Source organism: Mirounga angustirostris, unplaced genomic scaffold (genome assembly GCF_029215605.1).
Source record: "Mirounga angustirostris isolate CCGP_5_RB_7025 unplaced genomic scaffold, mMirAng1.0.hap1 SCAF_14, whole genome shotgun sequence".
In the NCBI taxonomy this organism is placed as follows: domain Eukaryota; kingdom Metazoa; phylum Chordata; class Mammalia; order Carnivora; family Phocidae; genus Mirounga; species Mirounga angustirostris.
Genome location: NW_026991722.1, coordinates 39,766,496 through 39,790,888, shown reverse-complemented (window position 1 = coordinate 39,790,888; position 24,393 = coordinate 39,766,496). Strand labels below are relative to the sequence as shown.

The 24,393-nt window shown below is 38.3% G+C and overlaps 1 protein-coding gene and 1 non-coding gene across 2 annotated transcripts in view; one reads left to right on the top strand and one right to left on the bottom strand.

Annotated features, from left to right (window-relative positions):
- Window positions 1-15,836, top strand: part of RNF125 (ring finger protein 125) — a 38,570-nt gene extending 22,734 nt beyond the window's left edge. The window contains exons 4-6 of the mRNA XM_045886879.3: window positions 1,073-1,163; window positions 8,942-9,049; window positions 11,859-15,836. Of these exons, the coding sequence (XP_045742835.1) occupies window positions 1,073-1,163; window positions 8,942-9,049; window positions 11,859-11,945 (286 nt within the window). The 3' untranslated portion in view covers window positions 11,946-15,836. The remainder of the gene's footprint in view (window positions 1-1,072; window positions 1,164-8,941; window positions 9,050-11,858) is intronic.
- Window positions 15,837-23,617: 7,781 nt separating this feature from the next.
- On the bottom strand, window positions 23,618-23,720 carry LOC123853380 (U6 spliceosomal RNA). The gene has a single exon (XR_006793138.1). It is a non-coding gene; the product is annotated as a U6 spliceosomal RNA (small nuclear RNA).
- Window positions 23,721-24,393: the final 673 nt, after the last annotated feature.

Sequence of the window (24,393 nt, the reverse complement as noted above, 5' to 3'; positions counted from 1 at the left end):
GTTGATAGGCTTTATGAAAATTTAAAAATATATGTGAGCTAATTTAAATTAAATAATTAGAATTAAATAATAAAGAATTAAAATAACAGAAAATGAGGAGGGTTGTTGATTAATCAGTCTTACAGGATAGATTGATACTTGCATTTAAGATAGAAATCTTTGCTTTATAAAAGAACTTATTACTACATAATTGAAATTTTAAAAATTCTTATACAGGGAGCTTATCTGGAGTACAAGTGTCAGGGAACAGGAAGTTGTATCTATGATAGAAAGTGAGCAAAAAATTCCAAGCCTCCATATTGTCCCTATGAGTTTAAGGGCAGCACTGTCCAATAGAAGACATTGGTAATTTTATATTTTCTCGTAGCCACACTAAAAAAGTAAAAAGAAACAGTGAAATTAATTTTTAGTATATTTTACTTAACCAAAGCTAGCTTAAATATTATTATTTGAACATGTAATCGATATCAACATTATTGAGATATTTCACCTTTTTTTAAATATTAAGCCTTTGAAACCCAGTGTGCATTTTGTACTTCCAGCATAACTCAATTTCGATAGCCACGTTCCAAGCGCCAGTAGACATATATGGCTCCTAGCTCGGGTAGTGGACAGCACAACCTAAGGGACAAATACTCCTTAAATATACCAGTAGTTACATATGCTGGTGGAGTTGGAGAACAAGTAACACCCAGTTATGGGACCTGAATTAGGAAAGCAGGGAAGAAAAAGAAACAGGACAAAGTAACCCAGGGACAGCTGGGTGATGTGATCCCCCCAGTTTCTCAGTTAATGGGTGCTCAGATTGCACTTCTTTCCCAAAGAGAAGAAAGTGCTTTGTGTTCATTATATATAACTGTTTCTCTGCCGTGTCCCTATGAGGATACTTTCTTTTCTCCGCTCTATCCCTATGAGGATACTTACTTTCTCATCTGACCATTATCAGGATGGAAAAATAATGTCAAATCAGGAAGAACGAGGGCTGGGAACTAGACCCACCTACATTCTATTTTTTAACCTCTAGTTAAATGCCAACGACTTTAGTAACTTTTGTATTCTATGCAATTTCCAGGTGTGTGTGTCCATTTTGTCAGAGGGAATTGGATGAAGACAGCTTGCTGGATCACTGCATTACTCATCACAGATCAGAAAGGAGATCTGTGGTAAGCAATTTCATTACTATTTCTGCAGTGTCTGCATTTAATATACACTAGAAATCCATTTAATAGGCTTCTATTTATAGATATATTATAAAGGATAGTTTATGTCAAGGTTGTGATAATTCCGTGACTATTAACAATATGTGAAAGTGTTGAATTGGGGCGCCTGGGTGGCTCAGTTGGTTAAGCGACTGCCTTCGGCTCAGGTCATGATCCTGGAGTCCCTGGATCGAGTCCCGCATCGGGCTCCCTGCTCGGCGGGGAGTCTGCTTCTCCCTCTGACCCTCCCCACTCTCATGTGCTCTCTCTCATTCTCTCTCTCTCAAATAAATAAATAAAATCTTTAAAAAAAAAAAAAAGAAAGTGTTGAATTGAAAGCGGTAAGAATTACTAACGTGCAATCATTCTTTCATTTATGAACTTAGACATTCTCTCTTACACATAATTATGGGCATAATCAATTAAGAAGATCAAAAACACATAGCTAAGATCCAACTCTAGCATACTAACTGTGGTCACATCCTAAGTGAAAAACATTTTTTAATAATGCAATAGGGTTATCATGTCAATTTACTAGAAATGAAAAGTAGAAAGTTATTCATCTTTTTCAGTCTATTGTTTATTTCATAGTCTGAGTATTTATCCATATGCTTGCACATTAAATATACATATTGCTCATCATTTCCTAGGTTCATTGTGATGCTTCCTTTTTTTTTTTCTTTTCAGCCTGGCATTTTAGTTCTACTTTGCCGTGTGGCTTTGATAATTTTCATTTTTGTATAGTTGTGAGGGAAAGCAGGGTGGTGCTGGGTACCTCCTCATTTACTTAGCCATTTTACTATTTTTTGTACACTTGTTACCAATTTTAGGATTTGAATTCATATTGTACATTTGAACTTTTCCTTCTATTGGATTTTTTCCTAAGAGGAAATTCCTTAGATTTATCTTCTGGGACCAAGAAAGTGCAAACTTTTTAATAGCTCTTGAAATATACTTCTAAATGCATTCCAAAAAGGTTGACTCAATTTATATTTGTGTCCGCAATTTAGGAGTAAACCACTTTCACCTTAACCTGGCTAATATTGGGTGCATTTATTTTAAAATTAAAGTAAGAGGCTTAGCAGATATAAAATGATACCTCGAAGATTATTCTGAATTTTATTTTAGTTTTATGGTATAAATATGTATATGTATATATTTTTATATATGTATGTATATGTGTGTATATATTTATATACACAAACATATATGTGTATGTGTGTCGTTTACATAGATAGGAGTTTTGGTGTGTTTTTTTTGTTTTGTTTTGTTTTGTTTAAAGATTTTATTTATTCATTTGAGACACAGAGATAGAGAGAGAGCATGAGCAGGGGGAGAGGGAGAAGCAGGCTCCCCACTGAGCCAGGAGCCCGATGCGGGGCTCGATCCCAGGACCCTGGGATCATGACCTGAGCTGAAGGCAGACACTTAACCGACTGAGCCACCCAGGTGCCCCAGGAGTTTTGGTTTTTTAAATTTGAGTTTTAAGCTTTTTTTTTTTTTCCTATAAAATCCTCTTGGAAAGTGATGAGATTGAAACATAGTCATATTGGATAGATAGATATAGATAGATAGATATTTACAAACAAGGATAGTTCTCACAACAATCGTAGAAGATAGGTGTGATTACTTCCATTTTACAAATAATAAATTGAGGCTGGGAGAGGTTACCTAAGTCTTTTAAGGTCACCAGCTGTTAAGTAGCTGAGCCACAATTCGAACACAATAGTCCAGCTCCAGAGCATGGTGAACCCCTGAGCTCTACTAGCAAGTTCACAAGAGAAGCCGCACAGTAGAGTCAAAGTATTTGTTATTGATCCTAATGGTTTAGGGGTTTTGGTTCTTGGAATGGCTTGATATGTGTTGGGAGAGCAGGGGAGATTATCATGGGCTTTTACTGCTCTAGTTGTTCTGTTTTATGTTGGGTCTCTGGGGAGCTAGAGGAAGTTAGAAGGAAGAGTTAGGATGGCATAATAATAGCGACCATTTACCCACTTCTAAGTGCTTCTTTGCCTCCTAGCAACCGTCAAAAGGTAGTATCCACACAACCTGAGCCCTGACCACTAGTACCCAGTGCTAGGAGTACCCAGTGCTTCTCTGGCTGGAGGAACACCAGGTGCTTTGGAGCATGGTCTTGGGCTGCATCATAGCAGCACTCTGGGGCAGGTCATGTGCCAGTCTGTCCATTGGTACTGTGCACCTGCTCCAGCAGAAATCCAGTCCCCGTGCTGCTCAGTTTGGCCATCAGATTGAAGGTGGCTCGTGGAAGCTAGGTCTTGCTTGATTTAGAGGTAATAGAAGGAACTGAAGAAAGTGGATCTAAGGGCAGAAATAAACCAGGAATGGTGGGATCAGATTGCCCATAGAATCAATAGTCAAAAACCTAGGCTTTGGAGGAGATAAACTTTGGTACCAATCCCAGCAAATCCCACCAATGTCTTTGCCTCTGTTTCATCCTTTGTAAAATGGGGATGATAATGATAATGATCCCATTTTCACAGGGTAGCAGTAAATGAGTCAGGTGATCATGGTGGGCTACTACCACTTTTGCAACTACATAAAACCAAGGCTATTGGAGATTTTGAGGAAGCCATGTACTCTCGCAGTTGGGGAACCCAAGCCAGAAGGGTGGGGGAGTGAAGTGGTGAATTTCCAAAGACCAGGATGCTATCGTGGCCTTGAGGCAGGAGCAGATTGTTCACAAAATTCGTGGTTCTGTAATACATGAGGGCTGTCTAGAGGTGCTCTCTAGAACAGAAGACCTTCAGTTTTCCTGTTAATGTTTCATGCTTGAGTAGAAACTCGAGCCACGTGTCACTCTGAAGGATCTAGAACTACTAGAATTCAGGATACACGCTTTGGTTATGAAACGGCAGGAAGTAGATACTGTGGCATATTTGGGGTTCACATGCTTAGGAATCCCCAATGGGGGCGTGCTGGTGAAAATACCCCAGGTGAAGTCCTAAGTCCAAGGCTGATTCTGGGTTGGTGTGGAAATTAGCAAGGAATTATTGCTTTGAGGGGCTGGGTTGTTGGGTTTGCTTACAGATAAGATCAGTGACCTCATCTGACCTAATGTGGTGTAAGAAGTTTCATGGCAGTTAGAGATTTGAGCAAATGATTCTGCCTTCTAGATAAAATTAGATAATTCAGAAATCGAACCACGAGCCACTAATCTTTTCTTTCTGAGTTGCTCAAGACCGGGGTAGTAGATTAAGAACATCAAGAAATTGTGACTTTTCTTACATGCAGCTTTAAGAACCGATAGCTCCTTTTTGTCACGTAGTAATTATATTCTGCCATGTTGTATTTTTTTAAAAGTATTTATTTATTTTAGAGAGAGAGAGAGCACTCGTGGGAGCAGGGGGGAGGGGCAGGCAGAGGGAGAGGGAGGAGAGAGAGTCAGACTCCTCCCTGAGCTCCAAGCCTACACAACATGGGGCTTGATCTCAAGATCCCGAGATCATGACCTGAGCCGAAATTGGGAGTTGGAGGCTTAACCAACTGAGCCACCCAGGCGCCCCTGCCATGTTTTATTTTTTGAAAATTTGCCTCTGTGGAATATTAAACTCAAAGGAGGCCAGTGACATAAGCAGCATGCTTCAGATTGAATTGAGAGACCACTTTTGAGAGAAATTTGGTATTTTGTTTTGGAAAGGGAAGATGTTTCAGCAAGAGCCACACTTTCTGGCTATTTTCTCTGCCCAGAGTGCTCTTTCTTTCAGTGGTTGGCTCATATTTATCCTTTAGAACTCTGCTTAAATCTTTCTTCCTCAAGGAATCCCTCCCTGACATCCAAATTACTTTCAGCTCTTGCTTTCCTCCCCTCTTTTTTTCTCATTTATCACAATTTGTAATTGTGGGTTCGTTTCAGGTCTGCCTCTCCCTGTAAGGTATCAGGCTCATGAAGTCATGGAACTTCTTTGTTCAACACTGCCTGCCCACCTCTTCGTAGAGAACCTAGCGCATAGGAGGATATAGTGATTATGAAAAATAAGATATTAAAGGAAAACATAATTCCATTCACCCAGATTCAAAGGTTCCAGTAGTCTCTTTATTTTCTGCCTGCTCCCAAGATTCATTCCTTAAGGGAAGGAACAGGACTTTTATTGGTTTGGAACATAAGCTGTGGTGACTAGAGCCTGAGCCACCTGTCCCACAGTGGTTTATTTCTGTCGGTATGTAGAATATCTGTGACTCGACTGGGCAGTGGGAGTGTATGTGCATAAATGTTTTGGAAGGAAGAAAAAAATCTTTATTAAATTTGCTTTCAGACTCTTGCTAAATTAGATGTGCAATCTGGTACCTTAATTTTGGTTACATATTTGCCTGTAATTATTTTCAGTGCATGTCTCTTTTCTCTTTTTTTGGATTTAGGAATTTTAAATTTCTTTCCCAAATGGCACTTGCCATCAGATAGTTGCTGTGGAGGTTAATCTAAACCCCAGATAGAACTGGGTGTCCCTTGTAATAGATGTTCTGAAGGATTGAAGTTGGTGGTAACTTCTGATATGGTGGCTGTTTTCACCCGTGGAGTTCACCATCAGATAAAGTCCATATTGAGATGAGGTCAGCATCTTTTGAATATACACTGTGCATTGATTGATTCCTAATATGAGTATCATGGCCTGGGAGCATTGAGTGGAGGTGCATAATAAAGGATGAGCTGATGTTAGCAAATTGGCAACGTTAGTGAGAGTATAGGTAACACTTAGGTACTTGGCGATGATTAGTCAGCCTCCTACCATTTCTTTCTCCTCCTATTCTTACCCTCTCCTCCCTCAGGTCAGATCCCTCACTTTAGGACACAAAATAAACCCTTAGAGTAGTATAGATGTTCACCTGTTGTTTTCCAATGTCCTTCTGGAAGAAATCTCTTGAGTTACACAACTAAATATGTACAGCAGAAGACCAAAGTCTCCACTAGCTCCTATCAACATCAGACTAAAAACAAAAACTACTTTGCTTAAAGTTCCAGGTTTTCTGTATCTTTCTCCTTCACTAGATCTGGAATCTCCTTCATAGTTGGGTCAGGGCTTAGCATGTCTGTACCTCTGACTCTTGACATGGGGCCTACAGAAACCATAGTAGGTGCTCAAATAAGTATCTATTGAGCAGAATTGGTCCCAACTTACCCTTCCAAACTCATCTTCTACCACTTCCCTCAACATGCCCTACCTTCAGCTTCCCAGAGCTTTTCCCATTCCCTAAGCAGGCCTGTCCTTTGTGCATTGATTTCTCTGCCTGCGATGCCCCTCACTCTGGCATTGCTGGCTCCTTCTTCAAGACTCATCTCAGTTACCGGCAGCTTGGCTGAAGCCTCTCCTGATTTGCTGGGCAAAATTAATGATTCCCTTTTTAGGTCTTGAACTGCCTTTTTGAGTATAACACTTGACTATATGTTGTAACATCTTGGGTATGGCACTTGCTTTGCAGTATTGAAAGTATCTGCTTACGTGATAACAATAGCAACCATTTATCATTTGTGCCAAGGGCTGAGCTGATATAATGACTGAGCTTCATAATGTTAAATGACACCTTTTAAATATACAAACAGCTCTGCAAATCAGCTAATTCTCATTTTGCAGGATAAGATTAATTACTTGCCAAGGCTAAGTCAGTGAGAGGCAGAGATGAAATTGGAAACTGTTTTCCAGGTACTGGGCATGCAGGAGCGAATAGGAGACATGGAGTTTCTTCCTCATGGAGCTCCAACTATTCACGAACAAGGATCAAATAGCAGTAAATACGTGGTGTTTATCAAATGCCTAGTATGTACCTGGCACATGGAGGACATTCTCTCTAAACATCATAGCTACTCTACAAGTTAGGTGGTGGTATCTCCACTTGACTGAAGAGGGAAGTTCATGTGCTGAAGGTCAGTCACACAGCTCGGCAGAGCTGGTGCTGGGATTTGAAGGCTCCCCGCCATGCAACAAACTGTATCTTCACTGGTTTCCATATTCCAGGTGCCCAGCACATAGTAGAGGTACCGTAAAGAGTACTGAGTGAACAAATTTCTGTAACTAGTGTCCCTTCTTTCACATCACAAAAAAATTAATGTTGCTTTTTTGTTCAGGTATTTCTTGGTCTCAGCTGCGTTCTCATTACTGCACAGGTGTCTATCTTGGGATAGGCAGTGTTGCCAAGTAACCAAGATAGCTAGAGCATTAGAAAATCATAAATGACTATAGAGCGATAATAACTGAAATGATGTAATTTTATTAAAAATAAGACATATTAATGGACTAGAGCAAAATTCAGAAGTTAAACTATGTATAGATTTTGAGCATACTGAAACTGAGACCCCCCCTAAAACAATAAGAAATACATAAAGACCTCATTTAAATTTAAAGCAAGATGTTACCATCCAAACAGATAAATTAAGCACTGTAATAATATGAAAAGAATATTGAATTGTCTATTAGGAGGCCTAGATCCCAGTTCTGATACTTACAGTGGTATAAATTTAAGCTAATTTTTTTTCCTTTCTGAAATTGAGTTCATGAAAGAAATAGGACAATAATTAATTCACTAGGTTGTTGTGAGGGTCAAATAAGAATACTACCTAATTTTTTTTTTTAATTTTCATTTTTTTAAGGAGGAAATCTATTTCTTTTTAGAGATTTTTATTTATTGATTGATTTAACAGAGAGAGAGAGAGAGAGCGAGAGAGGGAACACAAGCAGAGGGAGTGAGAGAGGGAGAAGCAGGCTTCCCGCTGAGCAGGGAGCCCGATATGGGGCTCGATCCCAGGACGCTGGGATCATGACCTGAGCCGAAGGCAGACGCTTAACCGACTGAGCCACCCAGGCGCCCCAAGAATACTACCTAATTTAATGCCTGACACATACCTGGCCCTCAGTAATGATTCTGCATCTCATATTTTAAAAAATGAAAACGTGAAGAAATAGAATTTTAAAAAACCCTAGGATAAATTGTAATAAAGCAGTAAAAAATATATATATATAATAAAGTAGTGTATTTTTTTTTTTTAAAGATTTTATTTGAGAGAGAGAGCACACGTGCATTGGGGGTAGGGGCAAAGGGAGAGGGAGAGGGAGAAGCAGACTCCCCACCAAGCAAGGAGCCCGACATGGGGCTCGATCCCAGGACCCTGAGATCATGACCTGAGCCGAAGGCAGATGGTTAACCAACTGAGCCACCCAGGTGCCCTCTTTCTTTATCATATACTACTTTAGGGGTATATGTTACACACAAACCCAAAAAACTGAGTTCATGCAAAAACTGGTAAAATCTAAGTAAGGCTTGTAGTCTAGTTAATTGCCAATTTCCTGGTTTCGATAATGTATGGCAGTTTATAAGGTATTACCACTGGGGAAGCTGGATGATGGAGTCATGGGACCTCTTGCATTATTTTTGTAATTTCTCATGAGTTTACAAATACTTGAAAATGAAAAAGGTTATTTTTTAAAGCCATTAAGTATTTCAAGAGGGAGGCAACTAATTAAATTATGCTACATCTACTAACTGCAATATTGTTTAAATAATAGATTGATAAATATGAAATAAATAGCTATACTGTTAAGTACAGGAAATGCATATGAAGAAATAAATGCAATTTTATTTGGTTAATATTTATGCAGTTTTTAAATATTATGCTGAGGAATGGCCAATAGATTCATAAAGTTAAAATTCACTTGTTGAATGGTTATTTAATTTTTTAATTTTGACACTGATTATTTTAAATTCTTTCTTGAACTCCTGATTTTCTTTTCCAGTTCTGTCCACTTTGCCGTTTACTACCTAATGAGAATCCAGGAAGCTTTAGTGGCAGTTTAATAAGACATTTGCAAGTCAGTCACACTTTGTTTTATGAGGATTTCATAGTAAGTATATTTTTTTACTTTTACATTATGTTTCTATGTGGCATGTGTTAAGCCTACCTTTTTAAATATAAGCGAATAAAATATAAATATAGCAGAAAAAAATGTGTATGGACCTGAAGTTAAGTATCAGCATTAAGTAGGAAATTATAAAAATATAATGTTTATAAACCTGACTATTGATATTATCTGCCTTAGAGAAAATTATTTTCTTTGTGATCTAGATAGTCATTGTATAAGGTACTAGATTTCACTTTCGGAATTATTTTAATTTCTACTCTAGTCCCCTCCCTATATATAGTTTTAATTTTTATGAAGCTTAAAACTTATGTAGCTGAAATGAGATGAAATCACATCAGTAATGAAATAGCCCAGAGTTTGTTCTGCATCCCGTTGCTATTATAGCACATTGAATGGCTAATAACAGTTACTCAGTAGGACACACAGGCCTCATGTTTTATTTAAAAATGTTAAACTCCATGAGACACAAAACTCATGTCTATTGCACATTTTTAAACTGAAAAAATTGTATTATGAAAAATTATAAACATATACAAAAGCAGACAAAACACTACCACGGACCCCTATATTATCAGTAACTACCCATCAATAACTACCAACTAATGGCCAATCTCATTATATTTTTTCTTTCCATTTTATTGAGAAATAATTGACATGTAGCACTGTGTAAGTTTAAGGTATACAGTATAATGACTTGATTTATATAGTGTGACATGATCACCACAGTAATTTTAGTTAACATCCATCGTCTCCTCTAGATACCTATAGATACCAAAAAAAAATTTTTTGTGATGAGAACTTTTAGGATTTACTCTCTTATCAACTTTCAAATATACCATACATTAGTGTTAACTGTAGTCTTCATGTTATACATTATATCCCCAGTATTTAATTAACTTATAAGGGGAAGTTTGTACCTTTTGACCCCCTTCCTCCCATTCCCCCTCCCACAACCCAATAAATTTTTTTGGGGGGGGGGATGGAAGAAAAGTTAGATGTAGTATGAATAGTTCTAACTTATGACTGTATTTCCCATGATCAGGAATGAGAATAACAAGCGAAAAGTTAATGTAGCCTTTGTTCTGCTTTGCTCCACGTGTTGCCATGTGAGGGTAATGTGTTATCTCCTGAGTCCCTTTGAGCAAAGGGGTATTGCCTATTATGGAAGGAAAATCCCTCATAGCCATGTTGTGAAGTAGTATATTTTACTGTTACCGCCATCTAAATACATGAAATGTTAAGGGCTAAATTTAACTTTGCATATAGTTTTCACATGATTTTTGACTGCTGTCTTTTTGCAATTTCAAGATAGAAATTAATAATTGTTGAAGATCATCCTTTGAAAATGTTCTCCCTGCTTTCTGATCTGCCCACTATGGTTATCCAGATTCAACACAAGGAGCTTGGGTTCTGACCTGGGTTTGAGTAACAGCTCTGTCTCAGTCACAGCTCTGTTAAATACCACTGAGTCTGTCTGTTCATGTGTTAAGTGAGGAGATTAAAAGCACTTCGTGCCCAAAGCTCTTGTTGAGGATTAAATGCAATAGTGCGTGTAAAGTGGTTTGCACAGTTTGGGCAAGGATGTTAGGCCATCTGGAGATGGGGAGAGGATAAATGGAGGTACTAGGGCCCCTTGAAGAGTTGAGCGGGCTCCAACACTCAAATAATGTCTTTTCTGGCCCTCTAAAGCACACAGGGCCTCAACAGAGGCTGGTTCTGGTCTCTTTGTACTCAATTTTTTACAACACATAGGGCTTCCTCTTTACCTTAGCTCCATAAGATGTTCTAAAAACCAGGTTGATTTCATATCTGTCCTGGCTCTTCATGTTCAGTCCATTCTTCTCAAGCTTTTCCAAAGTATGATCCAGGGCTGGTCAGGAGGAAGCAAGACTGATGAGAGTACTCCCAGCCCACTCAAAACTGTATCCTTGGATGTGGAAGTGAGGTGGAAGCCATATTATTTGTTTTGACTTTGGTTTCCCAAGCTGCGAAGTATTATACTGTGCACTTTAAGTATATTATCTCATTTTATTCCTACAGCAACTTGTGTGAAGTGAGTGTTGTGTTATTATCCTCACTTAGCTATGAAACATCTGAAGCTCAAAGGTTAATTGCCAAAGAAAAAGCCAGGATTCAGTCCAGATCTTGTGCTCTTCTGGGCTTTCTGGCTTTCCTTTGGATTTTGTTGATTTGCCTTTATGCTTTCAGAATGGATTTCCAAGAGAGACTTTGCTTTTTTTTTTTTTTTTTTTTTCGATTTATTGCAGAAGAGGAGATGGATTGCAGAGAATAGGGCTCTTAATAGTTTTTGTTTTATTTACAGAATGTGCTGACTTAAAGTTTTGAAAGCCATTTTGACCATAGGGAGGCAGGGAGAAAGAGAGTTTTGTGTTCAATATATTTTTCAGAAATAGATACTCAGTAGTGCTGCTGAGATTGGTGATTTCTAGGGGAATGTCTAGACTTTAATCCATATTACATGTTTATTTGGAACATAGCACCCTCACCACAACTTATAAGGTTGACTAAAATTACTAATTTAAATTCCAAATCAAGACTATTTTACTATGACAATAACTAGTCAATCGTTAGGCAGTAAAATTAAATTGAAAATGCACAGGCCCCAAAACAGAAGTCCTGGGGTTTATGGACAGTTTTTGTGGAAACTTAGGTCACTAAATTCAGGGCTCTACTTTCCTGCAAAATGGGGCACTGCTTTGACCCGTTTCCTCTAGTTGCTGAAAACTATCATCTCTGATTATATGTTTCTAATTATTTTTCTTTATTGTAGGATTTTAATATAATTGAGGAAGCTCTTATCCGAAGGGTCTTAGACCGGTCACTTCTGGAATATGTGAATCACTCAAACACCACATAATTTAATTAAAAGGAAAGGGAAGGAGACCATAGAATTGCACCATTTGTTAAGATGCTGCTTGAGCAATTGGAGGGCAATTGTAAATGTTCGATGGGCAAAAATGTACAACACTGTTATACGTTTGTCCATGTTTATTGTTCTATTGCGTTTTAAAACTGCTTTCATTTTGATGGCTTAAATCTGTTTTACATTCTTGAGTTTTTTAGACACTGAACAACAAAAAATAGTCTCCATCAGCCATTAATATATGGAAGAGAACATCAGGCAGGATATGTGGGTGAGGGATCTTTATTTGCAAATTGGATGATATGTGTAATGCTACATATTAATAACTTCCATCATGGTTGAGCAAGATAACTAATCTTTGTTCTATCTAAAAAGATGGAGAGTGAAACCAAGTGTGGACATTCAAGGAAATATGAAATCTGTTGTAGTGCTCATCTAATCTCTAATAGAATAATATGAGTAGCCTGGTATTGGAGTAGGAGAGGAAAATTTTGGAAGTCAACAAAGTCCACTTAACCAAATTGTAAAATATAATACTGTAACAAAATAAATTTTGTGTTAGGGATGTAAACTTAATTCTTTGACTTTTTATAACTATGCACAATAAGAATTTAATATTATATTTTTCAAATATTTGTAGCTTATTATTTAGAAATATTTCTATAATATAGGCAATTTTCTTAAGAGCCTTCAGCTGATATTTATAGTAGAAGTGTTCACATCCATAATTTTTAGTGGAAAACCCTAAGGGCTTTGCTTTTTTTTACTTTTTTCCTTTAGAAAAAATACAAAATATAAATACTGAAAACCAAACAAAATGTAGCTTTTTACATCATTATAAGGAAACGCTGTTTTAGAACTCTGCCAGCCATTCTGGTTGTCCTCTGTGTGTCCAGTCACAGTTACCAACCATCTTCCCAAATTCCACAGAAGTAACTAACCACTACAGTGATACCCATTATAATCACTTCCTTGCATTTCTTTATTATTACCCAAGTGTGTATCTGTACACACTGTATTTTAATCTTATCCATTTAAAATTGTTTTATTGGCTACATCTAATCTATAGGTTCTCCCTTCTTTCTTTTCCTTAGAATTTACTAAAGAACTTGGTCTCATGGCCTATAGAGTTTCCCACAATCCATATTTTGCTGATTGTGTACTCATGGCGCAATTCAGCACATTCCTCTTTCCTCTGGATATTGACACATGGATCCAGATGTTTGAATAGGCTCAGGTTCAGTCCTTTTTGGCAAGACTATAGGTCATGGTGTGTTCTTTCATCAGAGGGCACACAATATCTGGTTCTCTCTATTTGTGATGTCAGCTGAAATTGATAATACTAGATCCATTGATTTATTGTGAGGTAGAGGATATTCTAATTCTATCATCTCTCTTTCATTTATTAACTGGAACATTTTTATAAAGAGATGTTTCCCCACATATACTATTTGGTTAACCACTGGTCAAGTTTGTACAGGAAAGGGAAGGTAAATATTTGTATTTTCCTTTCATGTACTAATTTTCAAGATAATAAACTTGTTTCCTATTACCTTCCAGAGATCACTTCCTTTTTTTGGTATTATGAACTCATGGATTCAAACATATTTGATAGGCTTCAACCCATTTAAAATATTACCTTATTGAAGTTCAAATTGTCCCACCTTTGGCCTTTGGGAGCCTCACCAAGTTGCCTCTGAGTCATTTTGACATTACACTAGCTGTCTGTATTAGCTTCCTTGCTATCTCAGAAGACAAGATATCCCAGGCCCAACTTGTGTGTTTCCTGCCCCAGACCTGGAATGAGCCATTTCTCTAAGAAGCCTGGCTACTTTTAGTGAGAAATGGTATTGCAAAACCATAATCAAGGCTCTAAGGATGCTCACTGCTATTACATTGGCCATTGTTTCTAGGAGAGAGCTAGAAATCTCTATTTTTTTAATAAGATAAAACACTTTGTGAGTTTATTGTGAAACTTCCAAATCAAATTGAGTACTACAGAGTTTTTACTTAATCCTTTCTATTACAATTATATTTCCATTTTCTATACTGAGAATCCTGGTTTTCAAGGACACAAGGCATGATAGAGTTAGAATATCCCACAATTATTCATTTCCTTTATTTACCGTACACATGCAGCAGCCTCAGAATAACAATGCTAATATGACTACCACCGATACGATTACTGAAACAATTAAATTTTTTTCATTTGCTCTTCCCATTGTCTATTTTTAAAAGTCATACTATATCAGGATTTCCACAAAATACTGGTATAACATACTATACTCTCTCCCTTCCATCCCCCATTTAGTCTGAGTTCTTCAAATAACTATATATTCAGTGCTTACAGCAAGTGGTTATCTGATGGCTCTGTTTCTCATATCTGTCTCTTTAATGACGAATCCAGGATGTAGAATGACGTCTCCAGTGTAAGCAAGCAAAGGAAGCTATGAAGACTAGTGATAACAACTGAGGATAAAATATTTGGTTGTAGTTAGCTTTTTAATTGTCATCATTTATGAACTTTGTTCCTTACACATAAATGTAGTCATAATCACGGTGTCACCAATTCTTTATAATAAATTATCCATTCATTCTTTAAAGACTTGCTTACTATTCTGCCATCCACTGTGAGATTAGAAAAACGCAAAACCAGACGAAATCTTGAGGGCCTTTTTCCCTCCCTTTTAGATACTGGTTTCAAGCTTGCTTTTCACAGCTGCAGACAAGTAAGAACAGATTTTTAGTTTCACAAGCTCTTGTCCTGCAATTTGGATGGGTCGTCCAATAAAGCAAAACCCGCTGGACAACAAGTGCAAAAAGAGAGGGATTTTTCAGAGATAATCAGACTGAAAATCTAGTCCCTAAAAAGTAAAACAATATATTTCTGAGCATGAGTACAGAAAGTAAATCTTCGTTAGTTCAGAACCACACAAAAGGCATCTTTAAATCTGTAAAACTTGAAAAAACTTCAAAACTTGAAAACCTGGATTTTAAGTAAAGCTTTAAAAAGTCATCTACCACTATTAACCTAAGTGCAGCAATGCTGCAACCTGTCCCTGGATTCCTCTTGGGATAATTTTGCCACCTACAGGGCAAATGACTTACTGGCCGCCTGAATTATTTTGCCTTCTGAATTATTTTGAGTTCTAAAAGGGTGAAGTGTAAATATTCATTGTTTCACTGTGCCTTTAACCTTTTATAAAAAGGAATTTATAATTCATTGTTTTAAAAAGTGAAAACCATAAACAAAACCATCATACTGTACACCTTAAACCTTATATACTGATCTATATCAATTATTTCTCAATAAAGCAGGGGACGGAGGGTCAGGATGAAAACCAGTATTTGAAGCTGTTGACTACTAACAAAAAAGTTTCACTCACTTTCTTTATAGCGCCTCAAGATGCCTTTTTTTTCAAGGCCTTATAAAGGGAAAAACTGATTCACTTGTTTTTCTTTAAAAGCTAAAGTCTTCGAACCCAACAAAAACCTATGGAGATTTTCCTTCATGTACTTTTTCACCCAAGTTTCTAAAATGTAGGTTGAAGATTGGATAGTGAATCTATGATAAACAGAGCTTCAGGTCAGATTTCCTAAGAGATCCTGTCTCCAGTGATATTGCTTCATTTCTTTTCCTGGTGCTAGGTGTCTTTCATTTTGAAGTGAGCTTCCTCCAGCTATTGAAAGTTTATGGTATCATCATTTGTACCTTTGAACACTGAAGTTATTTTGAAAAAGTCACTCAGAGATTCGTTCTTTTATTATTCAATTGCAACAACAAATCTGTATAATGATCAGAATTTAAAATGTACAATTCTTTTTTCTGTAAATATGTATTATTGTTAGAAATAAAGAATGGCAGGACCATTGCTCATTAAAATATCCACCGTGTCTGTTCTTAAATGTGGATCTTGATAATTTTTTACAAGCTTAATTAGCTTTTTAAATTGTCATCATTTGGCAATAGCTATCACAAACATATACCTTCATTTTAGGCCAGTAGTTCTCAAATGGGGGTGATTTTGCAATGTCTAGATACATTTTTGGTTGTCATGACTGGGGTGTGCTATTGGCAGGGATGTGGGCAGAGTCCAGGGATGCTGCTCAACATCTACAATGCATTGGACAACTCTCCACAGCAAAGAATTACCCTGCCCAAAATGTCAATAGTGCTGCAGTTTAGAAACCCGGATTTAGGCCAAGGTAATGCTGAGCTGAGCATCATGGAGTTAGTACTGGTTCTGTTTCCAAGGGGCTTCATTGAAATTTAAAAGGTAAGATGTAAAGATATAAATCCTACTCCTTACTAAATACATACGAAATTTTGGGTAGCGATAGCTATCATATGTACCCCAGATCAGAATACGTTCAAACATCTGAAAGCTTTTTGGATTTCTCACAAGAAGAGGTACAGGCCAGAACACAGATGTTATTGACATGACCCCTGACAGCTGTTTACTGAAAGTAAGATAGAGGCAACCCAGAATGGGTTGAGAGGACTTACCTTTACCACCTAGATTATCTTTACTGAAGAGAAGACAAAATACTACAGAGGGACACCTACGTCTGAGATCCTTGAAGTTAAGAAATATTTAAATTTCTACCTTATTACTGGAAAATCATCTGGTTTTTTAATCGTGGTTTCCGAGAAGGCCACACATGGGTCTTGATTAAGTCCAATCATTGCCGCAAAGCAGCCATGTGAGAGCCCAGTGAAGGTGAGAGATTGATCAAGATAGATTAGGTCATGCTGCGATTACAAACAACCCCAAACCCCAGCGTTCACCCAAAGTCTACTGTGGATCTTGGCTATTCTCCAGACAGCTGTTCTCCAGCCTCAGAATCCCAGATTGTTTTGATCTCTTGGCGTTTGTATATTTACCACATGCTTACCCAGTCACCTCTTAGCACAGTGGGCTGGAGAGTTGGTTACATAGGTCATTTCCACTAACATTTCATTTGCCAAGGCAAGTCATGGCCAGATTTAATTTCAAGGCTTTGGGGGAAATGCAATCATAGGTAGAAGAGGACTGGATATTAGGATATAATAGTAATGCCAATCATGGAAGCAGAAAGCCAGGAAGAACTGGCAGAGACCAGGAGGTCCACAGGGAAAAGGTATTAAAAACACCTGTGGAGGGGCGCCTGGCTGGCTCAGTTGGTAGAGCATGATCTCAGGGTCATGAGTTTGAGCCAGGAGAGACAAAAAGCCAAAAAAGACTAGCTTTTTAGAAACATAAACTCGTATTCATTTTGCCGTTGTAATTTTTTGCTTAATTTTACTTGAAGTTTAGGATCATTTTACCAAATGAAAGATCTTTCGGTTTCTCAAACATAAAACAATAATTTTGCCTTTTGAGTCACTTATTCCTTTTCACTAAAAGAAATGGCCAAGTGTGTTCTCAGTCCCTCACACATGTATTTTCTCAGTAACTTACTGTGTACTTCATCAGAACCACTTGGGTTACTTGTTACTACGTTTTTCTGGGCCCTCCCCAGATGTACAGAATTAGAATGTCTGAAATTCTGATGAATTCATCAAGTTATCAAAATATATTCAAATCGGGGCGCCTGGGTGGCTCAGTTGGTTAAGCGACTGCCTTCGGCTCAGGTCATGATCCTGGAGTCCCGGGATCGAGTCCCGCATTGGGCTCCCTGCTCAGCAGGGAGTCTGCTTCTCCCTCTGACCCTCCCCCCTCTCATGTGCTCTCTCTCATTCTCTCTCTCTCAAATAAATAAATAAAATCTTTAAAAATATATATATATTCAAATCTATCCATTTCTCACCATCTCTGTGATTACAGTTTTAATCAACACCATCCTCATTGTTTGCTTGGATTCCTGCAGCAGACAGGCCTCCCTGTCTCCACTTACGACATTATGTTCCATTATCCATATAGCAGTCAGAGGGATCTTCAAAAGCATAAATCTGATTATGTCCCTTTCCCTCCTCACTGCTTAAAATGCCCCAAGGCTTCCCCTTGTTACTAGAATAAAATCCAAATGCCTTCCCATTCTCTTCAAAAGACTTTCATGATCTGGCCCCTGCCTACCTCTCCAATTTCATATCACCCCACTCTTTCCCTTGATTCTTACATTTCAGCCACACTGGTCTCTAGATTTACTAAACACACCAAGGTTGTGGTGGTCCCTGTACCTTGGTACTTTCTGTTCCTTCTGTTTGAAAGCTCTTCCCCCATAGTTTGTCCTCTAAGTCATTCAACTTGCAAATCATGTCATCTTCTCATAATCTTTCCTCATAATTCGAGCCAAAGACTCTTCCCCATTTTGTTATTAGTCTATTGTAGTTTCTTCTTCTTCTTTTTTTTTTTTAAAGATTTTATTTATTTATTTGACAGAGAGAGACACAGCGAGAGAGGAAACACAAGCAGGCGGAGTGAGAAAGGGAGAAGCAGGCTTCCCGCCGAGCAGGGAGCCCGATACGGGCTCAATCCCAGGACCCTGGGATCATGACCTGAGCCCAAGGCAGACGCTTAACAACTGAGCCACCCAGGCGCCCCTATTGTAGTTTCTTCTTAACTGTTACTAGAATTTACAATTAGCCTACATATTTATTTTCATTTTTATTGAGTGTCTCTCCTCTCTAGAATATAAATTCTTTGAGTGCTGGTATACACCACTAAACTACCCAACATCTTAATGTACATTTTATTTATTTATTTATTTATTTATTTTTAAAGATTTTTATTTATTTATTTGACAGAGAGAGGTAGAGGCACAGCGAGAGAGGGAACACAAGCAGGGGGAGTAGGAAAGAGAGAAGCAGGCTTCCCACTGAGCAAGGAGCCCAATGCGGGGCTCGATCCCAGGACCCTGAGATCATGACCGGAGCTGAAGGCAGTCGCTTAACCAACTGAGCCACCCACGCGCCCCTTAATGTACATTTTAAAACAACATCTAAAACAATGGCACATGGTACCTACTTAGTGAATATTTCTGCTATCTTATCAATCATTATAGTTATTGACGATATAAAGATAGGTAAAAACGTTTTTATTACATAAAGATCATAAGAATGATAAAAAAATTATTAAAACCCTAGTATTCTGCTGAAAGTCTTTATGTAACAAAGCAGAAGTATAAGTTAATTAGTAAGAATACCTCAATAGGTGAGTGTCTTTTAGTTCAGGCTGTTATAACAAAAAACATAGACTGGGTCACTTACACAACAGACATTTATTTCTCACAGGTTCTGGAGGCTGGGAAGTTCAAGATCAAGATATCAGAAGGTTCAGTTCTTGATAAGGCCCCGACTCCTGCCCTGTCGATGGCCACCTTTACATAGCAGAGACGAGCAAGCTCTGTTCTCTCCCTCCCTCCTTCTCTCCTTCTCTTTTATTTGAGAGAAAGAGCATGAGCTGGGGGTGGGGTGGGGTGGCTAGAGGAAGAGGGAGAAGCAGACTCCCTGCTGAGCTCCACAGGCTTCCATCCCGGGACCCTGAGATTATGACGTGAGCCAAAGGCAGACTGAGCCACCCAGGTGCCCCTCCTTCTATTATTTATCTATCTATCTATCTATCTATCTATCTATCTATCTATCTATCTATCTATCTATCTATCTATTTATTTTTATGAGTATTAATCCTATCATGGGAAGATCCACCCTTCTGAAGTCATCTAAACCTATTTACTTCTCAAAGTAGTTAACTCCAAACACTATCACAGTGGGAGTTAGGACTTTAACATGAATTCTGGGAGATAACATTCAGCTATAACAATAAATATGCAAAGAATGTAAATATAACAATGAAGAAACATTGGAAAGTACACATATATAAAACATGCAAATATTACCAGTTATCAGAGATATTAACTTGAACACTTATAATGAAACCATTTTTCTCTCTTAATACAATGTCTGGCATAGTGTGATCTCTCAAATATTTTTTGAATCAGTCTGTCAGCAAAATTTCTCAATTGATAGTTCTTCGCCCAAGAAAGATGTGGTGGAGCTGGTGCTCTGTGGTGGTGGTAGTGGTGAGATTTATACATTCCAAAGCAATTTGGTAGTGCTCTCTTACCTCTTGACACAATAATTCTACTTCTAGAAATATTTCCTGGCACTCTAATCCAAAATGGAACCTATATGCAGGATCATATTTATTGCATTGCCATTCACACTAACAAAAAAAGAGAGGGCATAAATTAGAGTCCAGTATTTTTTTAAAGACCTCTTTTTTTGTTATTATTATTATTATTTTAAGTAATCTCTATGTCCAACGTAAGGCTCGAACTCACAGCCCAAAGATCAAGAGTCACATGCTCTACTGAATGAGCCAGCCAGGCACCCCAAGTCCAGTAGTTTTTAAAATGTGGCCTTTTGATTGACACTGTCACTAAATATGTTAATACATCATTCAGTTTACTGTCAGGTCAGCCTGGGAAGAATTTTATATCTAAATTATCACATTTAGGGGCGCCCGGGTGGCTCAGTCATTAAGCATCTGCCCTCAGCTCAGGTCATGATCCCAAAGGTCCTGGGATCGAGCCCCGCATAGGGCTCCCTGCTCAGCGGGAAGCCTGCTTCTCCCTCTCCCTCTCCCGCTCCCCCTGCTTGTGTTCCCTCTTCCGCTGTCTCTCTCTCTGTCAAATAAATAAAATCTTAAAAAAAAAAAAAATTATCACATTTAAACTCTGTCAACTATGGTTAGTTTTAATTTAGCTCCCAGAGAGTTAAATTATTTCCAAGCTCTTAAGAAATATTTTATTGTTCTAGTCCTCCTACCCCCAGCACATGTTTCATGCCAAATGCTCATGAGACTAGAATTTCCTCGAGGGCAGGGGATGGCATTTCTTTTTACCCTCACAGAGCCTCACTATAAACTCAATCAATACATGTGTCTTAGTATCCTAGGGCTGTCATAATAAAATACTTTATACTGGGTGGCTTAAATAACAGAAATGTATTTTGTCAGAGTTCTGGAGGCTGGAAGGTCCAACATCAAGTTCCATCATTGGTTTCTAGTGAGAGCTCCCTTCCTGGCTTGCAGATGGCCACCTTCTTGCTGTGCCCTCACATGGCGGAGACAGAGCACGAACACTCTTATAAGGGCACTAATCCCATCATGAGGGATCTGATATATGATATATATATATATATATATATATATATAATTTAATATACCTCTAAGTGTATTTCACTTTGTCTCTTTGATATTTTTAATAATGTATGCAAAAAGGTCAAAATCTGGGGCGCCTGGTGGCTCAGATATTTAAGCGTCTGCCTTTGACTCAGGTCATGATCCCCAGGTCCTGGAATCGAGCCCCACATCGGGCTCCCTGCTCAGCAGAGAGTCTGCTTCTCCCTCTCCCTCTGACCTTCTCCCTCTGACCCTCCCCTCTGCTTGTACTCTCACACTCTTCGCTCTCTCTCCCTCTCTCAAATGAATAAATAAAAAAATCTTTTTAAAAAAAGTCAAAATCTAAAAAAAAAAAAAAAGTCAAAATCATATAAGTAAACTCATACTGTCCTTTGACAGTATTTCAAAAGCGTCTTCTCCAAATATTGTCTTGAGGCATGCTAGCTTGAAAACTAACTTAAAGAGAGAAATAATAACTTTCTAATTAAAAAATTGTAATCATCTAGTCCAACTCTTAGAAATAGAAAATAGAATGGTGGGGCACCTGGGTAGCTCAGTCAGTTAAGTGTCTGTCTTCAGCTCACATCATGATCCCAAGGTCCTGGGAGCGAGTCTCACATCTGGCTCCTTGCTCAGCGGGGAGCCTGCTTCTCCCTCTGCCTGCCGCTCCCCCTGCTTGTGTTCTCTCTTTCTCTCTGTCAAATAAATAAATAAACTCTTTCAAAAAAATTTTTAAAAATAAAGAAAAAAGAAAATAGAATGGTGGTTGTTAGGGGCAAGAGGGAGGGGGAGTTGTTGGTCAATGGATATAGAGCTTCAGTTTTTATTTTTTAATTAACATATAATGTATTATTTGTTTCAGGGGTACAGGTCTGTGATTCATCAGTCTTACACAATTCATAGCATAGAGCTTCAGTTTTAAAAGATGAAAAAGTTCTAGAGAACCATTGCATCACAAGGTGTATATGGTTAACACTAGTAAACTATGCACTTAAAAATGGTTAAAATGGTAAATTTTATATATATTTTTTTACCACAACAAACAAACAAATAAACGAAATTGGTGTGTGGGTAAACCAAATACCATGGTGTATATATAATCCTGTGCCACCCAGTTTGGAAAATTATAATTGTCAGTGAAATTTAGGAAAGAAGTATCTCATCTCACTGGTAAAGTTCTTGAGATTTCAAAAATAAAGTATTTAAATATAGAGACTGAACAACTCTCCTCCCTGTTGCTATTTTTTCCACCCACTGGTCTCTCTCCAGACTTGGGATAAAGGTTAAGGCACACAGTAGATATTTATTGTTTTGAGTCACCAATCTGGGTTCCTATCACTTAATTATAGGATTTTTGAAGGAACTTTTAAGACAAGAAGGCAGTTTTTGTTCTTATTGTTGGTGCTGTTGTTATTGTTGTTTTTCACACTACTATCTTAAGCTCAAATAATTTAGCATTTGGGGACCACAATGAGGGAAGTATGCCTGAGGCTAAAGTGAATTCAAGAAAAGCAGAGCCAAGAGGAAGTGAAAAACTAAATCCTGATGATATCTTTTCAGCGTCTGGCTTCAAACACATATCATCTTGGCTTTACTACTGGAATTATGTGAACTAGAGAATTCTATTTATTGCTTAAGCCATTTTAATACTTGGATTTCTATCACTTACAGTGCAAAGAAACTTGACTAATATGGATTCCTCGCAATACTTTTATGCATTCTTAAAATGCATTTCCCCCATTACCTAGTTCAAGCTGGATTCTGTAATATACAACCTCAGAGTCCCAAGTAATATAAACATCAATACCAGAAGTGGGATCATTGTTTTAGATCATCAGAGAAAATGCAGAACTAGCTGAGCTGTGGCTCAGTGGGGGGTTGGGGCAGTACCGACTCCTGCATTGTAGGGTGAGAAAATAAGATTTTGTATGTAGATATAAAGCAATTGCCAACACTATATCCTTAAGTTTCTTGCTTAAGGCATATGGCTATGAAGGATAAAGCTTTAGAAAACTTAGTAGCAAAAGGTCAATGGGTCAGTCTGCTAGTTATCAGTCTATTAATTCAAAGTTCCAAATTTATTCTTTTTGCTTGCTGTGTGAAAATAGATTTGGGCCCTTAAATGATTTTCCTTTGCCAGCTGGCATAATAATAGGTCTTTCCAACAGAGGGCACTAGAGAGAAATTGCAGGAGGAAAAGGGTTTTGTTTCCCAGTTCTGGTTTGCTTGCTTCCCATAGCGCACAGGGCCAACCCCAGCTTCTGCAGTGCGCAATGGCCAGCAGCACCCACAGACTGCATCTTCCTCCAAAGTCCCCCTGGATGGTTTTGTAAGGGGGATGGAATGCCTCCATGATACATGTCTCTGTGAACAGCTTTCCCTTGCATCCTAGAGGATACATTTCCACCAAGTTCTACCAGCATGATACCACAGAGACTTCTCTGCCATCCGGTGAACCACAGCTGAGTCCTCTCCAGCAAGGTCTGGATGTCCATCCTACTGGTGGTGGGGCCCTTCTCTGGGTACTCTATTTCAACTCTCTTTTAATTTTTTTTTTTTTTTTTAAATATGGAATGCCTCATGCATTTGTGTGTCATCCTTGTGCAGGGGCCATGCTAATCTTCTCTGTATGGTTCTAATTTTAGGACATGTACTGCTAAAGCAAGGATTCAAGCCTATATTCTTCACTGTCCTCTTTACTTCTTATACCAATCCCCTATTAGAGTGAAAAAAATTTTGTATTAAAGTTTCTCTGGTCAAATTACTGTGTGATTTCTCTCTCCTGATTGTACCCAGACTGATAAATCAGATTATGCTGATTTTTCCTGAGGATCCTCAATAAGGTACAACAAAAAATTTGCATGCACCCATCAAGATTTTCCTGAATGTGAGCAGAAAAAAAGGGGAGTTGGGAACTAATAATGTTGAGGTCCAAATCAAGACAGACCGAAGTGCAGAGAGGTCGAGTTCTCTGACTTGCTTCACCTTCTCCACATAAGACTGAAATGCTGACTGAGGAAGTGGGAGATCCTGTCAACTACAACGGGAAGGGATTAATGGAGAATGGGGGGTACCCTGATACATGGGGCCACACCCCAGTGCCTCATACTGGGTCCCCTCCTGACAAGCAGTATGACACTGCCATTGCAAACTACACTGGCCTGGAATTCAGTTTGGGGGCAGGGTGCTATTCTAGAAGAGAAAGAAGAGTTCTCTGCCAGTCCAGACAGTTTCTTCACCCACACTGTCCTGAATAAAGTTTGTCAAACAAAGTGCACTGTGTGTGTGTGGAGCCCAGAGCTGCTGCTAATGAACAGAAAATCTATGAGTATAGCCCA